This window comes from Dipodomys merriami, unplaced genomic scaffold (assembly GCF_024711535.1).
Source record: "Dipodomys merriami isolate MVZ:Mamm:240054 unplaced genomic scaffold, mDipMer1.0.p SCAF_19, whole genome shotgun sequence".
Taxonomy (NCBI): Eukaryota; Metazoa; Chordata; class Mammalia; order Rodentia; family Heteromyidae; genus Dipodomys; species Dipodomys merriami.
The window spans coordinates 3,296,152-3,318,745 of NW_027203270.1; the positions used below are offsets into that span (position 1 = coordinate 3,296,152).

Here is a 22,594-nt window from a genome sequence, read left to right on the forward strand (position 1 = left end):
TAAGGGTCTCAGCATTTCTGATCTCTGCAAACACAAGATTCTTTTTGTTTCTATTGTTATTCTAAAGGTGATGTACAGAGGGGTTATAGGAACATAAGTACTTTTTAAAAAAATTTTCTGGTCGTGAGACTTGAACTCTGGGTCTGGCGCTGTCCCTCCACTCTTCAGCTCAAGGTGAGCACTCTACCACTTGAGCCACAGTGCCACTTCCAGTTTCTGAGTGATTTATTGGAGTTAAGAGTCTCATGGACTATCATGCCCAGGCTGGCTTTGAACCACGATCCTCAGATCTCAGCCTCCTGAGTAGCTAGGCTTACAGGCCTGAGCCACCAGCGCCCGGTTGAGTACTTTTGTTTTTTTAGACAATGGCACCCCTTCCCTTGTTCTTTTTCTCTTTGAGGTGCTGGGATTTGAACTCAGATCCTCACTCTTGGTAGGCAAATGCTCTTGAGCCACATTCCCAGTCCACACAAGACTTTCTCTTTCCCTGGATCCCACAATGAAATCTACCTTTTTTTTTTTTTTAAGAGTCTTAGTACGTTTCCCAGACTAGCCTCAAACTCAACAATCCTCCTGCCTCAATTGCCAGGATTACAGGCATGCACACCACCCCCTGACTATACTTTACCAACAAAAGCACATATAATGATAAGATACTGGCATCTCTAGAGAAGGAAACAGAGGTATTCACCACCGTCCTCCAGATGCCAATCTCCTGCTTTTACTAACACCTGAGCTCTGCCCTTCACGGCAAACACAGCTCCATGATCTGCTTCATCATATCGCTAAACCCAGCACATGAAAGAAGCAGGAGACTTGTTTCATGTGGCCATACCCAGGGCTTTAGGAGTGGGAGAGAGAGAGAGAATCTGTGAGCACTGTTCTGCTCAGCAGTTGGTGCAAGTAGGGCTGGAACAATCTAAGCATCATTAGCCAAGGAGGAGGCAGCTGGCAGGCTCCTGTCCTCCAAAGTCTAAAGGTCTGTGTGCACCCTGACTACAGTTCCCAAGCCTCTCTATCAGAGCAACAACCTCCTTGAATGAAGTCTTCTTCGGTCCCCTCTACACAGCCCAGAAGGAGCCCTGCAGGCCAGTCTGAGCAGCGTTCCAGTGAACACAAGGCTGGTTCTGCCCACTACATCCTGCCCGGCTACCACCCACAAAACACAGAAAGAAGGAGGGTAGCTTCTGGGTGACCCACAGTTGGCCTCCAATGAGGCCCCAGAACCTTCAACTGAGACCATTGTAGATGCCACTACCCTGTCTCAGGGTTGGAAGGGACTTTATTCACCCCAGTTCCTGAGCAAGCTGGAGAGCATCAGAAGAACAGGAGGTACTAGGCATAAGGGCCTCAAGTCTGAGCACGTGGTCCTTCCCAGCAAGCCCTGTCCAGGTCTCTACAGGAATTCTAAGGGTTCAAAACAGGAGTCTGCACAATGCCCAAGGGCAGCCTCCTCCCTGCCTCAGCCTAGCTCTGCAGCCTGCACCCCATCAGCCTCTGCCAGCAAGGTCCTGTGACAGCTGTATGACATGGTGTGCAGGGCTTAGTCTCCTGTCCTCTCTCCCCAGCATCTGTCACTCATCTCATCAATCATTCCCCTTGACTCTTCACTAGGAAGAGCTCCCAAGAAGGGCTAAATATTCCACCCCACTTGCTCCTCTGGCCTCCCAGCTCATCCTTTTGTCTTGTTCTGGGCTTGGGGCAGCTCCACCTGCAAAGACCCCAAGACAGCACAACAATGGGGTCCTGAATCCTGCCACACAAACAGATCCCTTTGTGTTCCTTGGGGTGACAAGCCCCCGGCAGCAGGGGTAGAGCGTCCCCTGTCCTGTTCACCCCAGCCTGACCTCTGCCCCTATCCTTTGTGCAGGCCAGAAAGGGTGGAGAGAAGTGGGAGGGAGAAAAAGAGGTGGCCAGAAAAAGGAAGAAACACAAGAAAGGTAGTGGAGTGGGTTGTAGAGAAGACAAAAAATGCCAACAGGGAGACAGAAGACACATAGAAAAGCAGAATCGGAGACAGAATCTGGGGAGAGACATCCCAAAGAAATAGACTGAAGAAGGAAGGAGAAGAGATACATTCAGGATGCCCAGAAGCTGTTGAATCCATATTGAATTGTTGTTTGGGATACAAATGGTCACATATGTTGACAATGCCATAAAGTTCAACCGAATACAGATGGGATCAGCTGGGTTTCAAGTTAAAAAAGAGGGAGCTGGTCCCACTGACTGGAAGAGGCCCGTATCCCATTGTTCCACCTCTGGATTCCTTCGCTAGAGGAGAGTGGTGAGCTGAGCTGATGATATAGGTTTAGCTCAGTGGTTCTCAGTCAGGGGCTGCTCTGCCTCTAGGGGGCATTGATTATCACCACTAGCCAGAGGACAGGTAACTGACTGGTACCTGACAGCCTCACTACCAAGAATGCTTCAGCTCAGACGCCAACAGGGCCAAGGTTGAGAAATGCTGGTTTAAATCTTGGTATCAGGGGATGTAACTCAGTGGTATGGTACTTGTTTAGCATGCAGGAGGCCCTGGGTTCCATCGGGGGGGGGGGGGGAGAGGAGGAGCTGGGATTAAAATCCTAAAATAATTGTTTGGTATTTCTCAGCTTCTACATCCTCTACAGCCACCAAAGAGACCTAAGCCAGTCCTGATCTTTTTCCCTCCCTCTCTCTGCCTGGAGGGAGCTCAGAGCTCACACACCTACAAAGCCATGGGTTTCTGGGTTCTGGCTGGCTTACAGCACCATCTCCTCTTAATGGGCATGTGAGAGTTTTGTGCCAGTCGCTCATATCTGTAATCCTAGCTATTCAGGAGGCTAGAATTTGAGGATCAAGGTTCAAGGGCAGGAAATTCCATGAAACTCTCCTCTCCAACTAACCAGCAAAAAGCTGGAAACGGAACTGTGGCTCATGCTAGAGTGTTAGCCTTGGGAGAAAAAGCTAAGGGACAACACCTAGGCCCTGAGTTCAAGCTCTAATACTGACACCAAAATAAAAAAATTATTTAGTAGTTTGTTTACAGGTTTGAAAATAGAACATTGAAACCTGCTGAATTTGTTTTAGGAAAGGGGAAGTAAGGAAGAGAACATGATGGAGAAGATAGGCTGAAATACATTATATACGTGTGTAGAAAAGTCACAATAAAACCCTCTCCATATAAGGAATGCAGGCTAATAGAATAAAAAAGAACTGTTCTTCACAATTCTGTTCTTGCTATTTCTGTGAGATTTCGCATAAAAGAGTTTAACAATAAGTTGAATCACACACTAATTCAGAACATGCTAATTTACAGTCAAACTCAAAGTGTGAGATCACTTTCATTTTAAGATGAGCTAAATTTTACCATGGGAAAAGGGACAGGCCAAGGAACAGTTAAACGAAACTGTACTGGAAGACACATGGCCTTCTAAGTCCTCAGCTACACCCACAGCCATGTGATGTGGAGAGCAAGCCACAGAGTCCATCCATAAACGCTGCAGAGAGAACACTTGCCAAGAGAACACATGGGTCTCATCCAGTGTTAAGAACGCCAGAGGTTCACAGCCTTGGCTCTGTTAGTTTTGGGGTGGATAACTTTGTTGTTGGGGCTACCCCATGAAGTATAGGATGTCTGACAGCATCTCTGGCTTCTACCCACTAGATGCCTGTGGCACACTTGCCCTAGTCATGACAATTGAAAATGTCTCCAGACAGTGCCAGATGTCCCCTGAGGGACAGAATACCCCCTGGTTGAGACACTGAAATATATAGACATACTGAAACAATTGAATAGCAATGTTCTCTGTAAGACAGTCTTTGCACCAATCCAAGTTTACTATCCATGTGTGATCTGTTAAGAACTCTATTTTGATGACTTGGTGATTCACTGTATCTTTCCACTTATATATTCTGCAATACAATTATGTGGCTATACCATTATCAACTCTAATAATAAAAACATATAGGCTACTTCCCTTGGGAATTATTATAAACAGTGCTGTAATGAACATCTTTGCAGCCAAGTCCTGATACATCCTATTTCCTTAAACTTAATTCCTAGAAATGAACCAACGGAACCACAGATACTTCTGGATATTTATTTTCCATTTATAAAAGGCACCAAGCATGTCTCTCAATACCAGAGTAGGTAAGTGACTGTATCATCAACCTTTTTCAACACTGGAAGTCCCTTTTTTATTTTCTAAATACTGTCAAATTCAGTAGGTTTTTAAGATAGTATCTTGTTGATGTTACTTTATGATTAATAGTAGATATATTTCTTCATAAACTCATTGCATTTGTATAAATTCTGTGAACTTCAAGTTTACTTTCTCAAAACTCTAACCTTCTATTAAAATCTTTCTTTCATTTTCTGTTTATATCTACAAAATATTTCCCTCTGTTATTTCTGGTTTTCAAACCAAATCTGGAAAGCTTTCTTCTCCTTTTGATTACATATATATGTAATAATATTGATTTGATATCAATAAATTATCATATTTTGATATTTACATATGCTACTGTAGAACTTTAAAGATTCATTGGGTATCTATAAACATTTAGTCCATTAATGATACACAGCCCAAAGAAGAAATCTTAACTTTGTTATTTTTATTTTTTAATTTATTTTTACTTATTTATTTATTTTGCCGGTCCTGGGGCTTGACTCTGGACCTGGGTGCTGTCCCTGGGCTCTTTTTGTTCAAGACTTGCACTTTACCACTTGAGCCACAGCGCCATTTCCAGCTTTTTCTGTGATTTATTGGAGATAAGAGTCTCACAGACTTTCCAGCCCAGCCTCAGATCTCAGCCTCCTCAGTAGGAAGGATTACAGGTGTGAGCCACCAGCACCTGGCTCTAATTATGTTATTTTTAAATAGCCAGTTTTTACAGCCCCATTCGTTGATTGCTTTCCCATTCTCCTCTCTGACAAAATAGTAAAATCCTCTTTCTGGGTTTCCTGCTCAACTTTGATGATCTCTGTCTTCCCATGACAGTCCAACATTCATTTCAATACCCTATTTACAGTATTTTAAAATATCTGCTATAGCTAATCACCCTTCTTTAGTCATCATTTAAAAAAATTCTTGGCTATTCTTTTAGACTCCTGTCCTACTAGACTGTGATTTTGGCCAGGGATTTTGCTAAATATAGATTGTTTCTGAGAGAATTGATATTTTAACAAAAAAATATTGGGTCATTCCCTTCTAGAATATGACAAGGGTTTCTGTTTTCTCTGTTCTTTAGTGTCCCTTAGAAAAATCTTGTCCTTTTCACATACATTGTATATAATATATACACTTATATACATTACATATGCATGTTTATATGTATTATATATATTAACATTTATTTCTGTATTTGACATTTTTATTACCACCCTAATTATAATTATCTTCCGTTAATATTAAAATACCTTCACTGAGCAACTGCTATAGGCCAGACACCCCCTCCCAGTCCTACAGACACTGGGCTATCCATGCTCAACCTGTTATTGCCTGCACTGTGCATGTGGTTTTACTGTTTGTTTGTTGAGCACTTAAAAACAGGTTACTACTTAATCAAAGGCTTTATGTGGGTCACTTCATTGAACCCCCAAAATAACACTGCAAGGGGGGCCTATTATTGTCTGTTTCCACAGAGGAAGAAATCAGTAGAGTTCAAGTAAAACTCATGCCCAGTGTGAGCACCTCTTCTTCTCTTCCTTTGGGCCACGACACCTCACGGATACTTCAAGTCTTTTTCCAGTCTTCACAGGTATATGCTCCCATTTCTCACCAACCTACTCCCTTTTTCCAGTCTTCACAGGTATATGCTCCCATTTCTCACCAACCTACTCCCTATCTTCAGAAACTGAAGCTGGACCTGAGAACAAATCTCACTTCCCCAGGTGGCAAGTCTCTATGGTCCCACTTTCTTTTGGATGTGTTAAGAAGCCAAAAGAAAGACAATACTAAGGTCTCTCCCTTCCCCAAAACACACCTACTGGCACTGGGTGAGCTTTTCCTTGAGGTCTGGTGCCTGGCCTCCCAGTCCTCTCACTAGGCCCTTCCAAAGGGCTCTTGATACCTGTGGAAACCACCCCTCAGGCTGGGGCCGCCGGAAGTCAAATAGGGAGAGCACAAGGTGACAGGAGAAAGGGCCCAGGACTCCTCTTGGGAGCCCAGGAGGCAGCTGGTGCAACTTTTGCTCCAAGGCATCTGTGTTCTTCAAGTTGGAGAGGCCAACAAAAAAGCTATTACATCTAACCAGCCAGGGGTTCTCCCTAGTTCTTTATCTACTGTGCTCTGAATGCCAACCTGCTCATCTCTTCCCAACTCAACCCTCCGTGACCCCTCATAGATCATAGAGTAGCCAGCCATGGGTAGAATGTTGACACCAAAGAAGGTGTCCTGGCTATGAATCAGCCCATGGGGTATCCTCGGGAGGAACTCTAGGTAATATATTCTGTCAGAGGCAGAAGTGGTTACGGTAAGCAAGCAACTAAACAGGAAGAAACCCTAGTAAAATATAGCTCCTGCCTCAGAGATCCAAGGTGGGGAGCCCTGGGTCCCATCCCTTCATTCTTCAAATAGGAACGGCTGTCATACTGACCTAGTCCTCACCAGTACAAGATCAACCCCAGTCTCTGGGCCCCAAGCCCAAGCTCCTCCCATTGAGCCAAGTGACCTCTACAAAAGCAAGCCATCTGCAAGTTCAGAACTGCTCCAGGAGGCTGGCTCATACTTGTAACCCTAGCTACTAAGGAGGATGAAACCTTAGGAACCTGTTTCTGAGCCCACCCCAGCAGAAAAGCCCATGAGACTCTTACCTCCAATTAACCATCAAAAAGACAGAAATGGAGCTGTGGCTCAAGTGGTAGGGCACCAGCCCTGAGTGAAAAAGCCAAGTGATAGCAAGAGGCACTGGAATTCCAGCCCCAATACCATTAACTTTTTCTTTTTTTTAAGAATTGTTCTGAAGTTGACAGAGGTACAGGGGAAAGCAGGTGTCCCTTTCACGGCAATGGGTGCAGAGGGCTCTGTAATCAGTGAGACCTGTAAGGGAGCTTTAGGTACCACATCCTTTTTGAGTGTGTATGGGGGAAGTGTCTCTTATTTGTCCTTCCTGGTTTTCTTTGCCACAGACTTCCCATGGCACTGTGCTCCTGGCCATCTTGCCCCTAAAAGCTTACCAGCTAGTTCAGAGAGCAGGTAAAGAACACTCTGAGTAAGCTGACCCTTCAAGAAGACGAGTTCAGAGTGAGGTTGTACCCATCAGCTTTCAGAACACATTCTTGGCTTATTAATTCTTTCTCTCTTCCGTGACACAAAAGTAAATAAGCTTTCTCAGGCAGCCTCATTCAGGGGCTTCTGCCACTTAAACACTGCAGAGAGCTAACAGGTTTGGAGGTATCCAGAACCCAGGCCCCACGCTTTCCAGGGAGGTGGCGGAGGCCTCCTGGCCTCTAGCCCAAAGCATCTCAGCCCCTGAGAAAGGCTGGCAGGCCTGTCTGTGGTGGGAAGCCCCACGGCCCAGCTCAGAGCCAAGGGGTGGCTGGTTCTTTCCAGAGGCCACCGGGGCAGGTCAGCAAGAGTCTGGCCAAAGCTTCAAGTCTCTCCAAGCTCCAAACCAGCTCGCTCAGCCCGTCTGTGAGGAAAGTACTTGCTAAGAATGTTTATTTACTGCTTGTTCCAGTTTAAATCATATTCGCCAAGGTTTGGAATAAAGAAAGGAAATAAACAGTCTCCAAATGAGTTAGAAAAGTTAATTAACCACCGAAGACTGCTGAACTACAAGGAATACATTTCCAAAGAGGATGCTACAGGTGTTTAGAATTGTTGGGGAGGTCCTCAGCCCGGGGGGTGTGGCTCAGTGGGAGAACTCATTCATATGGCCCTGGGATCAATCCCTAGCATCAAAGATTTTTTTTTTTTTGTAAAGGTGATCTTTGGCCTGGTAAAGTGTAAACCTCCAGTGCTTTATACCAGCTTTTTTTTTTAAATTGTGAAAATACTGTACAGAGGGGTTACAATTACATGGGCAAGATAATGAGTACATTTCTTATCAAGCATTGTAGCCTCCTCCTTTGTTTCCCCTTCCCATCCTTTCCCATCCTTCCCCCTTCCCCCCCCTCCTCCACCCAATCCTCCTCCCCTCTCTCCACCATATACCAGCTTCTTATAGCTTGTGTAAATATCTTCTCAAGAGGTTTAGGTTCGTTTTGTTTTGTTTCATTTGGGGTTTTGTGTGTATGTGTGTGTTTGTGAGTGTATGTGTTATTTACCCTCCCCCTTCTCATTTTCCCATGTCTTATGTGGAAGGGAAAAAGCCAAAAAATTGTTACAAGAAACCCAAAGTCAAGATGCAAAGTTTAGAAAAATAGGAAGGACCAGAGACTGAGAGATCAAGATCTGGATCGTCCTTGGGAGAGTTGTATACTGAGTCCTAGCACAAGTCCTCACAAGTGCATAGTCCATACAGGTGAGTCCCATTATATACATCACTGTCTCTCACGACTGACCAAATGATCACCAACTCACTGTGGTATTGTCAAGATTCACAACTACTCTCCCCTAAATTTTGTGATTGTTTGGCACTGGAGAGTTAACCCAGGGCCACACACATACTAAGCATGTGTCTACCACTGAGCTGCATCCGGAGTCCCTCCTTGATGTTTCTATTAAAGAAAACAAAAAAACCATGTTAAAAAGAAAGAAAGAAACGGTCCACTTCTGTCCTCAGTGAGCAATAGAATTTTTTTTTAATTTTTGCTTTTTTGATAGAGAGTCTCCGTATATCAGAATTATTATATTATATATTATATTACACAGGCCGACGTTGAACTTCAAGTAATCCTCCTGCCTCAGCTTCATGAGTAGCTAGCTAATGAGAACAACTTTTTAATTTAAAAAAGCCAACTGCTGCCTGGCGCTGGTAGCTCACACCTGTAATCCTAGCTACACAGGAGGATGAGATCTAAGGATCGTTGTTCAAAGTCAGCCAGGGCAGGAAAGTCCGTGAGACTCTTATCTCCAATTAACCACCAGAAAACCAGAAGTGGTGCTGTGGCTCAAGTGGTCAAGCATTAGCCTCGAGCTGAAGAGCTCAGGGACAGCGCCCAGGCCCAGAGTTCAAGCCCCATGACAGACCAAAAAAAAAAAAAAAAAAAAAAAAAAAGAATCAACTGCTGTCCTAGAGCTAAATCCCTTTGGGACACTGCTGTCAATAGGGCTGGACCAGAGTGAACTCCCTTTCCCAGAAACCAGGCCTGCAACCCTTCTTGAGCCATTTCTCCTGCAAGTGGCCACCCAATGATACCTCAAGTCTCAGCAAACAACTAAACACCTGATTAGCTATAGCTGACCACATAGTGCCCTTTGGTATACCCCGAAGTAGTCTGTTCTTAGTTACTTGCTACACAAGCCTAAAGTCTGAATCCATTTTTTCTCCAGCTTGCAGGGCACTGACAATTTCCCCCCAAAGCCAGTCTTCATTCTAAAATACTCTAAAATACTCAGGAGGCCACATTGGGTCTGGTGTACAATGCCCTCACACCTCCTTCAGTCCTCTCTAGAGAGGGGACAGTTTTCTGAGGCTATCCTGGGACCACACTGTCAGTCTGCTCCTTAATCCTGCTCTTACTCCAAGTACTCATACACAGAAGTCTCAGTGACCCCAGGTTACCGGGTGCAGGCCTAAACTGCTCTCAGAAGAAGACACCATTTTGCAGGGCTTTGTGTCCTCTGTGTACCTAAGTGCCTTGAACCAGGAACCCTGCAGATCTCTCCTCAGAGCATTTTTCAATGCTATCATAAAATACAAACTGTGTATCTTATTAAAAATAAAATACAGAGAGTGGTTCCACTTCACTTTCTGCTATACCGTGAGAGAAATTCATACATTAAGAGGAAACCACACTTTATGAATTCCGATCTTTCCCTGGGCGATCCCCTCTTGGGATGATGGGAGCTGCGGCAAGCACAGTTCTGTCAGGCCACAACCTCACCTTCTCCAGGGGAAACACACTTATACAGTGAGCTAGGTTGCAAGCAAGGACGGTCAGCAGGCTAAGTTGGCTTCATGTGCTCAACTTACATTTCCAACTTATAGTGGGTTTATCACTGCATGACCAAATACCATTAACACCTTTCAAGAAATAAAAAAAAAAAAAAACACTACTCAGGAGCTGAGATCTGAGGATCACAGTTCGAAGTGAGCTCAGGCAGGTAAGTCTATGAGATTCTTATCTCCAATTAATCATCAGAATACTAGAAGTGGTGCTGTGGCTCAAAGTGGTAGAGCACTAGTCTTGAGCAAAAGAGCTCAGGGACAAGACCCATACCCTGAGTTCAAGCCCATTGACATCCCCCCCCAACAATAACGCAATGTGAACACAGCTGTGGTTACTACTGGTGACCATGTCACAGGCGGTGCTGATGGCTAATACAGGCAGCCCACCTCTGTCATGGAGGGAACATGAATTCATCAGTTAGGGTGAAAGAGCATGAAGACAGGATTGTCTCCCCACCTCATGTCATGGGAACAGTGAGCCGTGTGCCTCCTTACTCCTCCCTTAGCCCCAGCACCCATCCTCTTCCTCCTCAGCAAGTCCAGGAAGGAGAGATGCAGCTAGACAGTTCTGCAGCTTCTCAACCTCCATAGGTCCCTTCTTAGAGTCCTGGCCTTTAAAGGCTTGGTCTTTGGCACTAAATGTCTATTATTTTATCTTTAGAAGGGGAGTCCAAGAAAGTACTCTGTGGTTCCATACCCTTCAGTACAGCCTAGGGAGTGAAGCTGCTAGCCGCAACCAGTAGAGCCCAGATAGAGGTCAAGAAAGAGTCTGCACTCCCTCATCCCTCTTCTCCCTCCCTGCCCTCCCCCACCACCACCACAGAGCCAAAGTGTTAACTGAGAAGACAAGAAGATAGCAGCTTACCTTCGGGTTCCTCCATGCTGCTGGCTGCAGTAGTTGGTGGAGCTACGGGGATCTCTGAGGTTCAGGAGAGGGAAGAGGGAGAAGAAAACAAAGAAGACATTATTTTTGAGTTCGGAAAAACAATGAGCTCAGCAGAGACTCCTCCCACCCGTTCCTGAGAGGGAAAGTAAGAAAGGAAAAGAAAGCCAGCAGCATCTTATTCTCCTTGCTCTCTGGTCCCTTCATCTATTAGCCAGGGATATCACAGATCCCTAGTATGGATGGAGGGGAATAGGGAGAAACAGGGAGAGCTGGCAGAACAGAGGGCTGACCCAGGGCCTGTCATGTGGCTCCCTCTCAGGCCTACTATTTCACGTAATCAACTCAGCACTCAGCTCATCCAGGGACAGGGAAGAGGGGACTGCCCAGGCTCTCTGCTCATCCTGATGTGGCTACCTGGGCTCTGCCCACCTGTAACCTCAACACATGGGGGTGGGAGAGGCTCTTGCAGCAGGAATGGCTTGCCAGGTGCTGGGAACCTGCCTGTAAAGCAGAGATGAGTGTGTGGTCCTGACCATGGTTCCAGGGACTCCCATCTCACATGCTAAGGCTTTTTTTTGTCAGTCATGGGGCCTGAACTCTGGGCCTGGGCGCTGTCCCTCAGCTCTTCAGCTCAAGGCTAGCGCTCTACCACTTGAGCCACAGCGCCACTTCCGGCTTTTTCTGCTTATTTGGTACTAAGGAATCAAACCCAGGGCCTCAGGCATGCAAGACAAGCACTCTACCACTGAGCCACCTTCCCGGCCCCAAGCTAAGGCTTTTTCTCAGCAGGTAGACTAGCATGAGACTGTAAAGTAACAGGGCCTATAAAAGCACATGCTTTCTTTTATTTTTTTTTTTTTTTCCTGCCTAGAATAGTGAATCAGCCCTGCTACTTCCTAGACCTGACTGTGCTATCAGAAACCATCCAAATTCAGACTTCCTCTTTCTATATAAGGTCAAACCATGGAGCAAAAAGTCCTTACAAGCCTGGTACCAGTGGCTCACATCTCTAATCTTAGCTACTCAGGAGGCTGAGATCTGAGGAGAGCAGTTTGAAGCTAGCCTAGGCAGAAAAATTCACAGGGCTATCTCTAGCTATTCAAAAAGCTATACTGGAGGTATGACTCAAGTGGTAGAACACCAGTCATGAGTGAAAAAGCCAACCAAGAGTTTGAGGCCCAGAGTTCAAGCCCCAGTACTGGCATGCATGCAAACATACATTCTCTCTCTCTCTCTCTCTCTCTCTCTCTCTCTCTCTCTCTCTCTCTCTCTCTCTCTCTCTCTCTCTCTCTCTCTCTCTCTCTCCCTCCCTCCCTCCTTCCCTCCCTCCCTCCCTCCCTCCAGAGAAGAGATTCACTTCCTCTGACTTCCCTGGCAAGTAACCTTGACTCCCACTAACTGCAAACCTCCAAATCTAGCTTGGCTAGGACCTGAACGAGGGCTGGAAGATTGGGGCAGGCTGGGGGCAGGCCAATGAATCCCATGGAGGAGGAAGTTCGTACCTTTGGAGACAAGGGGTAGAGGATACAGTACCCAATTTTGCCCTCAGGTGCTTTCATTAGCAACAGCAACCCACAGGTACCCTGCCACAGAAGCTCATTAGAAAGCCAGATGTTGTACCAGGTCCTTCCTTAGTTTTCAAAGGGCACATCATGTCAGAAACTTTCTGGAGGCAGCATCTGAATGGGCTGGTCTAATCCTTCAAGTCCACGAATGGGGACTGGGGCAATGGCCACAGTCACATTAGCCACCCATCCTCAGCATTTAAACAGGCCTGACTCTGGGACACACACAGAGCAACTGTGGCTGGTGAAACAGGGCTTAACACCTTGGCACTGTGGTACCTGTGGCCAAGTGCTAGGGACATCCCAGGATGAAACCTCGGGTCTTCAGACTGTTGGGTGGGAATCAGCATACAAGACAAGGGAAGAGGCTGCTCTCTCAGGGTTCAGCCTCTGAATCAGCAATGTTAGCCCCTGATAATCTTTCAACCTCTATCTGACAGTTCATAACTCCATTTAAGAGACATCTAAGGCTAGAGCCGGGGGGAGATGGGGTGCAACTCAGCAGTCGAGCACACGCCGAGTGTGTATGACACCTTGGTTTCCAGATTTCCTCCTGGCTTTTTAAAAACATTCATTTGATAGCTTTGTAGTGGATAGAGAGAATGATTTTTTGCAGGTTGTAAGACTGACAATCCAATGTTTGTTCCCTCCCTTCCTTCAGATACGCTAGAGATGAACCAAAGGTGCAGAATGCTAGGCACACACTCTACCACAGAGCCACAACCTAGTCCTGACCACCACCTTTCCACCTGCTCTACCCTGGATGGGCACTGAAGTCCAGCTCCTCAGGCTCAGACTCTATTATTAACCAGTAATGGACCCATACAGATAGCTGACTGGGACCAGGATGGAGTCTAACAACTTAGAAACTGATTAGAATTGCAGCTGGAAGGGATGCAGCCAATTTGTTCCAAAATTGACAGCCACACCTACTGGGAGGTGTGGACTGTCTAAAGCCCCCTATCTGCTGGGGGAGGGGAGGAATGACAACAAGTCAGTGGGAAATATTCAAGGACTCTGGGCCGGTGGATGGTGTGAGGGGTCTGTGGCTACCATGCCAGTGGTCCCCTAGGGCTAGCAACAAGATTCTCAGTTGTTCCAAATCTCTAACAACTAACCATAGTTGCTGAACCCAGAGTTACAGGACACAGAGCATGGCTAAAGGGTGGGCTGATTTCTCCCCAGTAGGGCAGGAAGTAAATCTTTCAGGCTCTGTGGGGCTCACGAATTGCTCTAGCTCTTCAGTTCTGCTCAGGGCACAGAATTGGCCAAGACTGAGAATCAGTCAATGAGGAGGTGTGGCTGTATTCCACTAAAAACTTTACTGTGGACACTGAGCTTTGAATTTCATGAGACTTTTTTCGAGGGGGAAGTGGGCCCTGGGGTTTGAAATCAGGGCCTGGGCTTTAGCTTTTTCTGCTGTTCAAGGTTAGCACTCTACTACTTGAGCCACAGCTCTACTTCTGGCTTTTCAGTGGTAAACTGGTGGTAAGTCTCCCAGACTTTCCTGCCTGAGCTGGCTTTGATCCACAATCCTCGGATCTGAGTCTCGTGAGTATCTAGGATAACAGGCGTGAGCCACTGGTGCCCAGCCTCACATGACTTTGTTGTTGTTTTTTTGGTCGGTCATGGGGCTTGAACTCTGGGCTTGGGTGCTATCCCTGCACTCTTCAGCTCAAGGCAAGTGCTCTACCACTTGAGCCATAGTACCTCTTCTGGTTTTCTAATCGTTTATTGGAGATAAGAGTCTCATGGACTTTTCTACCCAGGCTGGCTTTGAACCATGATCCTCAGATCTCAGCCTCCTAAGTAGCTAGGATTACAGGCGTGAGCCACTGGCGCCCAGCTCAAATGACTTTTTATGCATCATAAAATATTATTCTCTCTTTGATTTTTTTTCAACCATTAAAAAAAGGTATAAACCACTGAGCTACATAAAAGAAGGCAATAGCCAGTCCCATGGGCCAGTTTGCCAGCTTTGTTCCTTGGATTCTGCCCTATTTGCTGGGATTTGCTCCATCTCCTGCCCTCCTTTTCTTGGCTTTGTCAGCCCTACTCAAGGAATCAACAAGACTGAGGATGGGCAAGGCTGAGCCAGCTCCCATTTAGGCCTGGCTCCCCAGCTAGGGCTAATTCTCTGCTCTCAACACCAACCTGACTTTATTATATGCCAAATATCAGCGTCTAAGTGACCCCTGCCATCCTGCTTACCCTCTTTCCATGTTCTAGAAACTCAGGAATGAATAACTGGTCTACCACCAACCTGGGACATTTCCCAAGACTGCTATTATCCTTCATAGGACCATAGGCGCCAGGTACAGAGCCCTGGCAAGTTTCTCTGAAGGGTCCTGGGGAAACGCTGGGTTGCCACATCAACCCACCCCAATTCTAGGATCAACATAGATTTTTGAGAAGGGCCCATGCTGAGGAAAGGGGTTTTCTCCCCATCCAGAAGCCAGAGACTCTTATCTGCCAGTACTATGGGCCATAGATAGGCTGGCTCTGGCAAGTACTCAACTATTTCTGCAGGAATCAGCCTTGGGGGTCTCCCCAGGGCCTCACTGAACACCAAGTGTTGAGTGCAGAGGTGCCAGTCAGCCCACAAGCTCCTCCCATCCAAGCAGAACTGAGCAAGAGGAAGGCACATACTGATGCAGGGGGCGATGGGAGAACGGCTCTGCTGGTAGCCCTTGGCACAGCGGTTGCAGGTGATGCCGGTCACGCCGTCCTTGCAGGGACACTGGCCAGTGGTTTGGTTGCAAGTCTTACCAGCAGCACCCACGGGATGGCAATCACAGGCTGTGGAGAACAGAAAAACAGGAGGGTCAAGGAAATGGGGATGAGTCCCTTCCCACTCAGTGGTGTCCCATGGACTCCATCACAGGAGAAGAAAAGAGATGAGGGAGCAGAAATTGGGAGAGGGAGAGTCTGGCCAAGTCCACACATGGTTCAGAAGCTCCAAGACTGGCTACCTGTCTACCTGGAAATGAGGAAGGAAAACCAAATGGATCTTCTTTAAAGGGCTTCTTCGGCAGTGATGGAGAGATGCTGGAAGGCTTCCAAGGCCCAGGAGGAAGGCTTGCATTCAGGAGTGCTTGAGAGTTAGTGCTCAGTATGTGCAAGGCCCTGAGTTTGATCCCCAGCACAGAAATTTTTTAAAAAAGAGTAAGAGATAAATCTGTTTTCAGGAAAGCAGAGCCTAGAGGTCATATATTAGTAGTGGTGGCAGAGTGATAGAAAATTTGGAGGTGTACCTTCCTTTAACAAGGAAGTATATATGTTTCCCCTCTCCTCAGCCCCAGATTTCTCTGTTGACCTTTGGGGGGTAGTGCACAGCCTGGAGCCTGAGGAAGCCCAGGGGTCTGCAGGTCATATGGAGACACAGGGAGGAGTCCCTCCCTACATGTTTGGCAACCAGGGATCCATGGCTCAGGCTTCTGTGTCATAAACCCCTAGAAGGTATATAGGAATGTACAAAGAACAGACAGGTACGGGAACCTGCTGGGAAGGGAGACAGCCAAGCAGAGAGGTGAAGCCAGATATCTAGGTTTTAGGTTACTGCACAGACAAGATATGACATCCTCCTCCTGATAAGAATGAGAGCTGGGTGCCCTCCCTCCATGATGCTACATCCTGTGTAGCTGTGCCCAAAGGGCCCATTTCCAGCAATGAAGCAATCAGGACTTGGGGGTACATTTCCACTAGAACCATGAGGCTTTGGGCAAGAATAGCTACTCTGGAAGGTAGGGGATATCAGTGGGCTCATCACGTGAATAGAGGGCTGGAGATAATGTTCTGCTTATCTCCTTGTCCTGAGAAAACCCAGAGAAGGTATGCCTAGGGTACAGCAAGGCATCCTGCGGATGTTTCTATTCATGCTACAAGTTGCTTTGTGTTTCTGCCCTCAAAGGGCAGAAAAATATCCAGGAAACTAAGTGAGAACAGAGATCCTAAAGGAGCTAAAGCAGACCTTCCCAGCAAGCAACTTCTGCACAACAGTGTAAGTCTGATAGGAAAATGCAGCCTCTCCTAACAGCCTCTGTTAGAGTCCAGAGACGAGATTTAGAGTGAGGAGGAAGGGAAAAAGGAAGCAAAAAAAAAGTGGTCAATTGTTCCTGGAGAGTCACCTCCCTGCTGGCTCTCATGCTGCAGGATCTGAGGGAGGAGAAAGGGACTTGCCCCTCAGAGAGAAATGCCTTTTGTGAGGGCATTGTCTTCTTCTAGCTAGCCTAAATTCAAGTTCACACCCAAGGGTTGGTTGTTTTTGAAGCTAGTGATAAGACAGAGCATCAGTGGCCAGTGGGAACATACTGAGGGTGACAATGAGGCTGTGATAGCTGGTGAGGTCCTTTGACTTTTCTCAGTGGTTTACCAAGCCCATTCCCCTGATGGGAATGGTGACTACATTGGACATGCCTCTCATTTGGCCACATGAATGAGAATGAAGGCCCAGGATCCCACAGTCCAGCTCCCAAGGTGGATGGGAACTGTAGGAGCTCCTGTCAGCTGACCTCCCTTGGCCTGCTCTGCCAGTCTGCTGGTAATGTGAAAGTTCATGCCAAGGCCTTCTCCCCTGGATGCTAATGGAACACAGCTATGTACCACTAACTTTTGGGTTTTTGAACTTGGCTGGAGGAAGGTCATAAAAGGTTGCTCAGTCACAAAAGGTTCTGAGCCAAGTTACACCCAGGTAACCACCTTCAGCCCAGGTCATTGTTAGCTTAGCAGGAGCTACCCCAGCACAAGCTCTGGGTAGAAGCAGGAAGACCATGCATTATTCTCATCTGGCCCTGCAGAGCTAGTGACCTCAACTGCCTGGACTGGCACACTGCTGGGAGGGGCCAGGTGCCAACTGAGGTCTGCTGGAGCCAAGGGCCATCAGCATGGTAGGCAGCCTCACGTCTGCTGAGAACAGCAGGCTCTTCCTCAGGGTCCATCCCCTTTAATTAGAGAAGTGAACTGATGGCTTTGCTTGCTACTGGCTTTGTTAATCTCTCTCCCAGGATTCTACAAAGAATCCAACCCATGCATCTCTTCTGACTGAGGCGCAACAGGCTTTCACACCAGCAAATCAGTGTTCTAGGAAGAGACCCCATTGTGTTCCAAATGCCGTTCAGGCACCACACCACAGGATGGGGTGGCCATCATCAGGTTGCATTCTGTCTGCTGCAGAGCACATCCACCCAGCCTCCTGAAGATGCCCTCAACACGTCTGTATCTCAGGCACATTCACCTCCTCTGGTTCCTACAACCGCTCTGTCAAACTTGTGCGGTTGTACTGAGGATGGGAGAGTAAGTCACAGGACAAATGGGATCATGCAGAGATAGGTAGGCCCTGGGGCACTGTGGAGATGCCCAGGCCCCTCCTGTGGTTTTTGTTCTTCAAGAGGTATGCTCTGATCTGTTGCAACCAATATGATATGGATTCTCTGTTACTTTCAGCCAAATTCAACCCTGACAGAGATCTGTATCACACTCTTCTTCCCCGTCCCCCAGTCCTGGGGCTTGAACTCAGTGCCTGAGCACTGTCTCTAAGCTTCTTTTGTTCAGGGCTAGTGTTCTACAAATTGAGCCACAGCTCCACTTCTGACTTTGAGTAGTTTATTGGAGGTAAGGAGTCTCACAGAACCCGTAATCTTTAGATCTCAGTCCCCTAAGTAGCTAGAATTACAGTTATAAGCCACTGGCACATGACTTCATGCTCATTTTTTCCTGTTTTTCTTTTTTTTTTCATTTATGTGGTTCTGAGGAATCAAACCCAGGGTCTCATGCATTCTAGGCTAGCATTCTACCACTAAGTTCTACCACATTTCTAGCCCTCACGCTCATTCTTAATGGGGCCAAATGGGCCCAAAGACTGATCACTGGAAATCAAAAATGGGGACTAGGGATGATCTAAATTGCACCCCCTGTGAGAAAGGTGAATTCAAGATGTGGGAAGAGAACTGGTATATGGCAAAACACCCATGGTAAGTTCCTCTACCAATGAGAAAAAAGAGAATCTGGCTATCACAGGCCGACACTCTGAGTCTATGAGAACCTCAGGGCCTGGCCTTTGGAAGAGAGGTAGATGGTGCTGTTGTGGTCCTGCAAAAACAGACACACACATGCACACATTTAGTTACACAGAAACAAGTATACATCTCCCCTCCCTTACACACACATGCACACACACAAAACATATAGCAGGAAACATAGAACAGGATGGAATGAGCCAAGGAAGAGAGATGAGCAGAAGTCCTTTCCTTTGTGGGGGGCTCTGGTGAGGGGGATGAACACAGCCTCCCTAATTCTTTTGAGAACACAGCCTGGGTCAGAACATCCTCTACCGCAGGAAGCCCGCTTGGTGACCCCCATTTCCCTGGAAACCAGCCACGTTTTTTTTTCAGAGGGAAGTCAATCCCTTCCCCGTCAGGTCACCGGTTCATCTGCACCAAGCAGGCAGCACCTGGTCATGGGAAACAAGCTACTCAAAGTTTTTCCACGAAGAGAAAGGTGAGCCGAGAAGGAAGCCCAGGGCCCTGAGAATGCAGCAGGATCGGATTTCCCACAAACACCACAGGCTGCAGAACCTCTGGGTTGAAGCAGAGCACCTAGGCTGTCCTTGCTTGCTCTAGGTCATCGGATAGGGACAGAGAGCTCGGAGAACTCAAATGGGTTTGGATGGGCAACAGGAGACCAGGCCTGGCTTCCCCCTGCCAATGACCCTGGGTTAGTGTTTTCCTCTCTAGACCACAGGTAGCTCTTGGTAAGGAGAGAGGTCACCTGAGGCTTTGTCTCCACATGCAACCAAAAGAACCAGAGTGGCAGCCTGTGCCCTTGGACTTTCACCCTCTAACTGCTCTGCATCAATGCCCTGGGCTGGGTAGGGGCTCATGTTTCAGGGCATGTCACCCTCTGTATACACCTCTCAATGCCCCTCCTCCCTGCACTAACACCTGCCTGTACTGTGCCAGAACGTTCTTGCTGAGACTGGCTTTCAGTGAAAACAAGGCTATCCAGGGACTTCAGAAAGCCCTGGCACAGCTGGCCTAGAAGAAGCTGGTTCTGTTCCCTGGTTTCCCATGCATGAAGCAGTGATTTTAATGCCTTCTACATTCTTGCTGTGGTTCCCAAAGGCCCCCCCAAACTCTTTATCGGGTGGGCACGCAGGCCATTGACCCTCACACTGGGCTTTCTGTAATTCATATTGGGGTCTTTATCAGGAAGTCTGGCTATGTCTAAGCAAGCAATCCAGGGTACAAACTTGGGGAGGAGAGGGAAGCAGGCTTGTTACCAACCCCCCTGGAAATGGGAAACAGAATAACAAGGCACTGACCCTCAATTCAGCCATCAGCCCTGCTAGCCACCAGGCCTCCAGCCAGTCTTGAAAGACAGATTCTGTCTGAACTCATGTTAGAAACCAAATCACATGTCCCTCCCCCTGGAATGCTAACCTTCATATCTAGGAATGAGACAAGACTTAGATGTAGGGTCTTTACAGATGTGATTCGGGCAAACAGATCATTAGAGTGGGCCCTAATCCTATGACTGGTGTCCTTATAGGAAGAGGGGATTAGGAGACAGCTCCCCAGGGAAGACCATGTGTGGACACAGGAAGAAGATGGCCCTTAGAAGGCCATAGAGAGAGACCAGGAACAGACCCTTCCTTCTTAGAGTCAGAATATGTCAACCTAGCTGGGCCCTTAGCCTTGGACTTCTGGGAGAGAATGAATCTCCCATAACTAAGTCACCAGGTATATGGTACCCAAACTGACTATGGTACCCAAACAAGACCTTTCTGTAGTGGTGTTTCCCAGAGTCCAGAGTAGACTGTCCTACCATTTAGCTCATCAGCCTGGGGTCCTCTCCTACCCCATCAATGCGTATCTGGATAATTTCCATTTGGAGGCAGTCATGAATAATGCTGTTATAAACATTGTTACAGGTGGTTATATGACCGTAAGTTTTCATCTCTCTTGGCTAAATACTGGTGAGTGGGATTGCTAGGCATGTTTCACATTGTGAGAGCCTGCTGAGCAGTTTTCCAGTGATGCTGTACCATTTGGAATTCCCAGGAGCAGGCAACAATTCCCATTGTTTCTTATCCTTGCTAAGTGCTTGGAATTGTTCATACTTATTTATCTAAGCAATTGTCTATTCAAATATTTTGCCCACTTTTAGTCTGGCTATTTTTTTTGAAGACTTCTTTATATCCTTGGATTCCATCTATTGTTGGATATGGGATGTGCAAGTAATTTTCTCCCTACTAATGGCTTGTCTTACAGAAGGGATTTTTTTTACTTCTTTTTTTTAATGTTTTTTATTGTAAAAATACTGTACAGAGGGGTTACAGTTACATCAGTAGGGTAATGAGTACATTTCTTATCAAGCATTGTTACCTCCTCCCAGAAGAAACTTTTTAAAGACAGCCAGTCAGGTGATGGTGCCTATAATCCTAGCCATGTGGGAGACTGAGATTCAGATCCCCAACACAGGCAAAAGAAAAAAAAAGTCTGTGAAAGACTCAGCCTAATGGAAGAAGCTGGGCATGATGGCAAAAAGGTGGACTGCAATTCAGGAGCAGGTGGGTATGGGCGGGGGGCGGTGGGGGAGGAGATGGTGAGGGGACAGTGCAAAAAGGGCTGGAGGTCTGGCTCAGAGGTTGAGCACCAGCCTAGCAAGCACAAAGCTGCAATTTCAAACCTCTGTACCAATATCACCAAAAATTTTTTTTTGGTCAGACATGGTCCTGGGCATTGTCCTTCAGCTCTTCAGCTCAAGGATAGCACTCTACCACTTGAGCCACAGCACCACTTCCAGCTTTTTCTGTTTATGTGGTGCTGAGGAATCAAACCCATGTGAGGCAAACACTCTACCACTAAGCCACCTTCCCAGCCCTCACCAATTTTTTTTTTTTAATTAAAAAGGAAGTCAGGCACTGGTGGCTCATGCCTGTAATCCTAGCTAACCATGAGGCTGAGATCTGAGGATAACGGTTCCAAGCCAACCCGGGCAGGAAAGCCCGTGAGACTCTTATCTCCAATAAACCACTGAGAAAACCAGAAGTGGCACTGTGACTAGAGTGCTAGCCTTGAGCTGAAGAACTGAGGGACAGAGCCCAGGTCCAGAATTCAAGCCCCGTGACTGATCAAAAAAAAAAAATTAAAAAGAAATCCAGACATATCCCTCACATTACCCTTGTCCTTTGTGTTTTCCCGTGCTCTTAGAAAAAGACCCACCTCCTTCCTAGATACCAATAAGTTGACCTACACAGTTCCATCACCACTCCCAACCAAGGGCCCACCAAGCCCTTGGCTATATCCAGACTTTAGAACTGATTGGAATGCTCTTCCCTAGCTATCTTGTGGCTGCTTTTTCCTCACCCCTTGGGTCTAACCTCAAATATTCTGCCCTTAGCCAGGTACCAGTTACTGGCTCATATCTGTCATCTTAGCTACTCAGGCAGCTGAGATCTGAGAATCACAGTTCCAAGCGAAGCTGGGTAGGACTACTATCTCCAATTCACCACCAAAAACGCCAGAAGTAGAACTGTGACTCAAGTGGTAGAATGTCTGCCTTAATATGACAGTGCTCAGGCACGGAGATTTTGTACCAGTACCCAAAAAGAAAAAAGAAAAAAAACCCTTACCATTTTGTCCTTAAACACCCCTTCCCAGTCATGTTGTACATCAGCTTTCTTCCCAGTGACTCTCCTTCCACTCTGTTTATTTCATCCATGTAACTCACCATATTCTTTTTTTATCAATTGTGGGGCTTGAACTCAGGACCTGGGCACCGTCCCTGAGCATCTTGGTGCTCAAGGCTAGCCCTCTACTACTTGACCCACAGTGCCACTTCTGGTTTTTGAGTGGTTAACTGGAGATGAGTCCCACGGGGATATTTCTGCCCTGGCTGGTTTCGAACCGCAATCCTCAGATCTCAGCCTCCTAAATATCTAGGATTATAGGTGTGAGCCACTGGGGCCAGGCTTAACTCACAACATAATCATCTTCTTTGTTATTCTTAACCTCACACCAGAAAGCAAGCACTAAAGACTAAATCTGTCTCCATCACCCCGACCACTCTAGTGCCTGACACACTGCAGATCCTCCATAAACACTTGCAGAAT

At 46.9% G+C, this 22,594-nt stretch overlaps 1 protein-coding gene across 2 annotated transcripts in view; it reads right to left on the reverse strand.

Annotated features, from left to right (window-relative positions):
• Positions 1-22,594, reverse strand: part of Ntn1 (netrin 1) — a 198,713-nt gene that overhangs the window by 35,797 nt on the left and 140,322 nt on the right. For both annotated transcript variants that reach the window (XM_070026981.1, XM_070026979.1), the window contains exons 4-5: positions 15,133-15,282; positions 10,898-10,951 (exon numbers count right to left, since the gene is read on the reverse strand). In XM_070026981.1, coding sequence (XP_069883082.1) covers positions 10,898-10,951; positions 15,133-15,282 — 204 coding nt within the window. The remainder of the gene's footprint in view (positions 1-10,897; positions 10,952-15,132; positions 15,283-22,594) is intronic.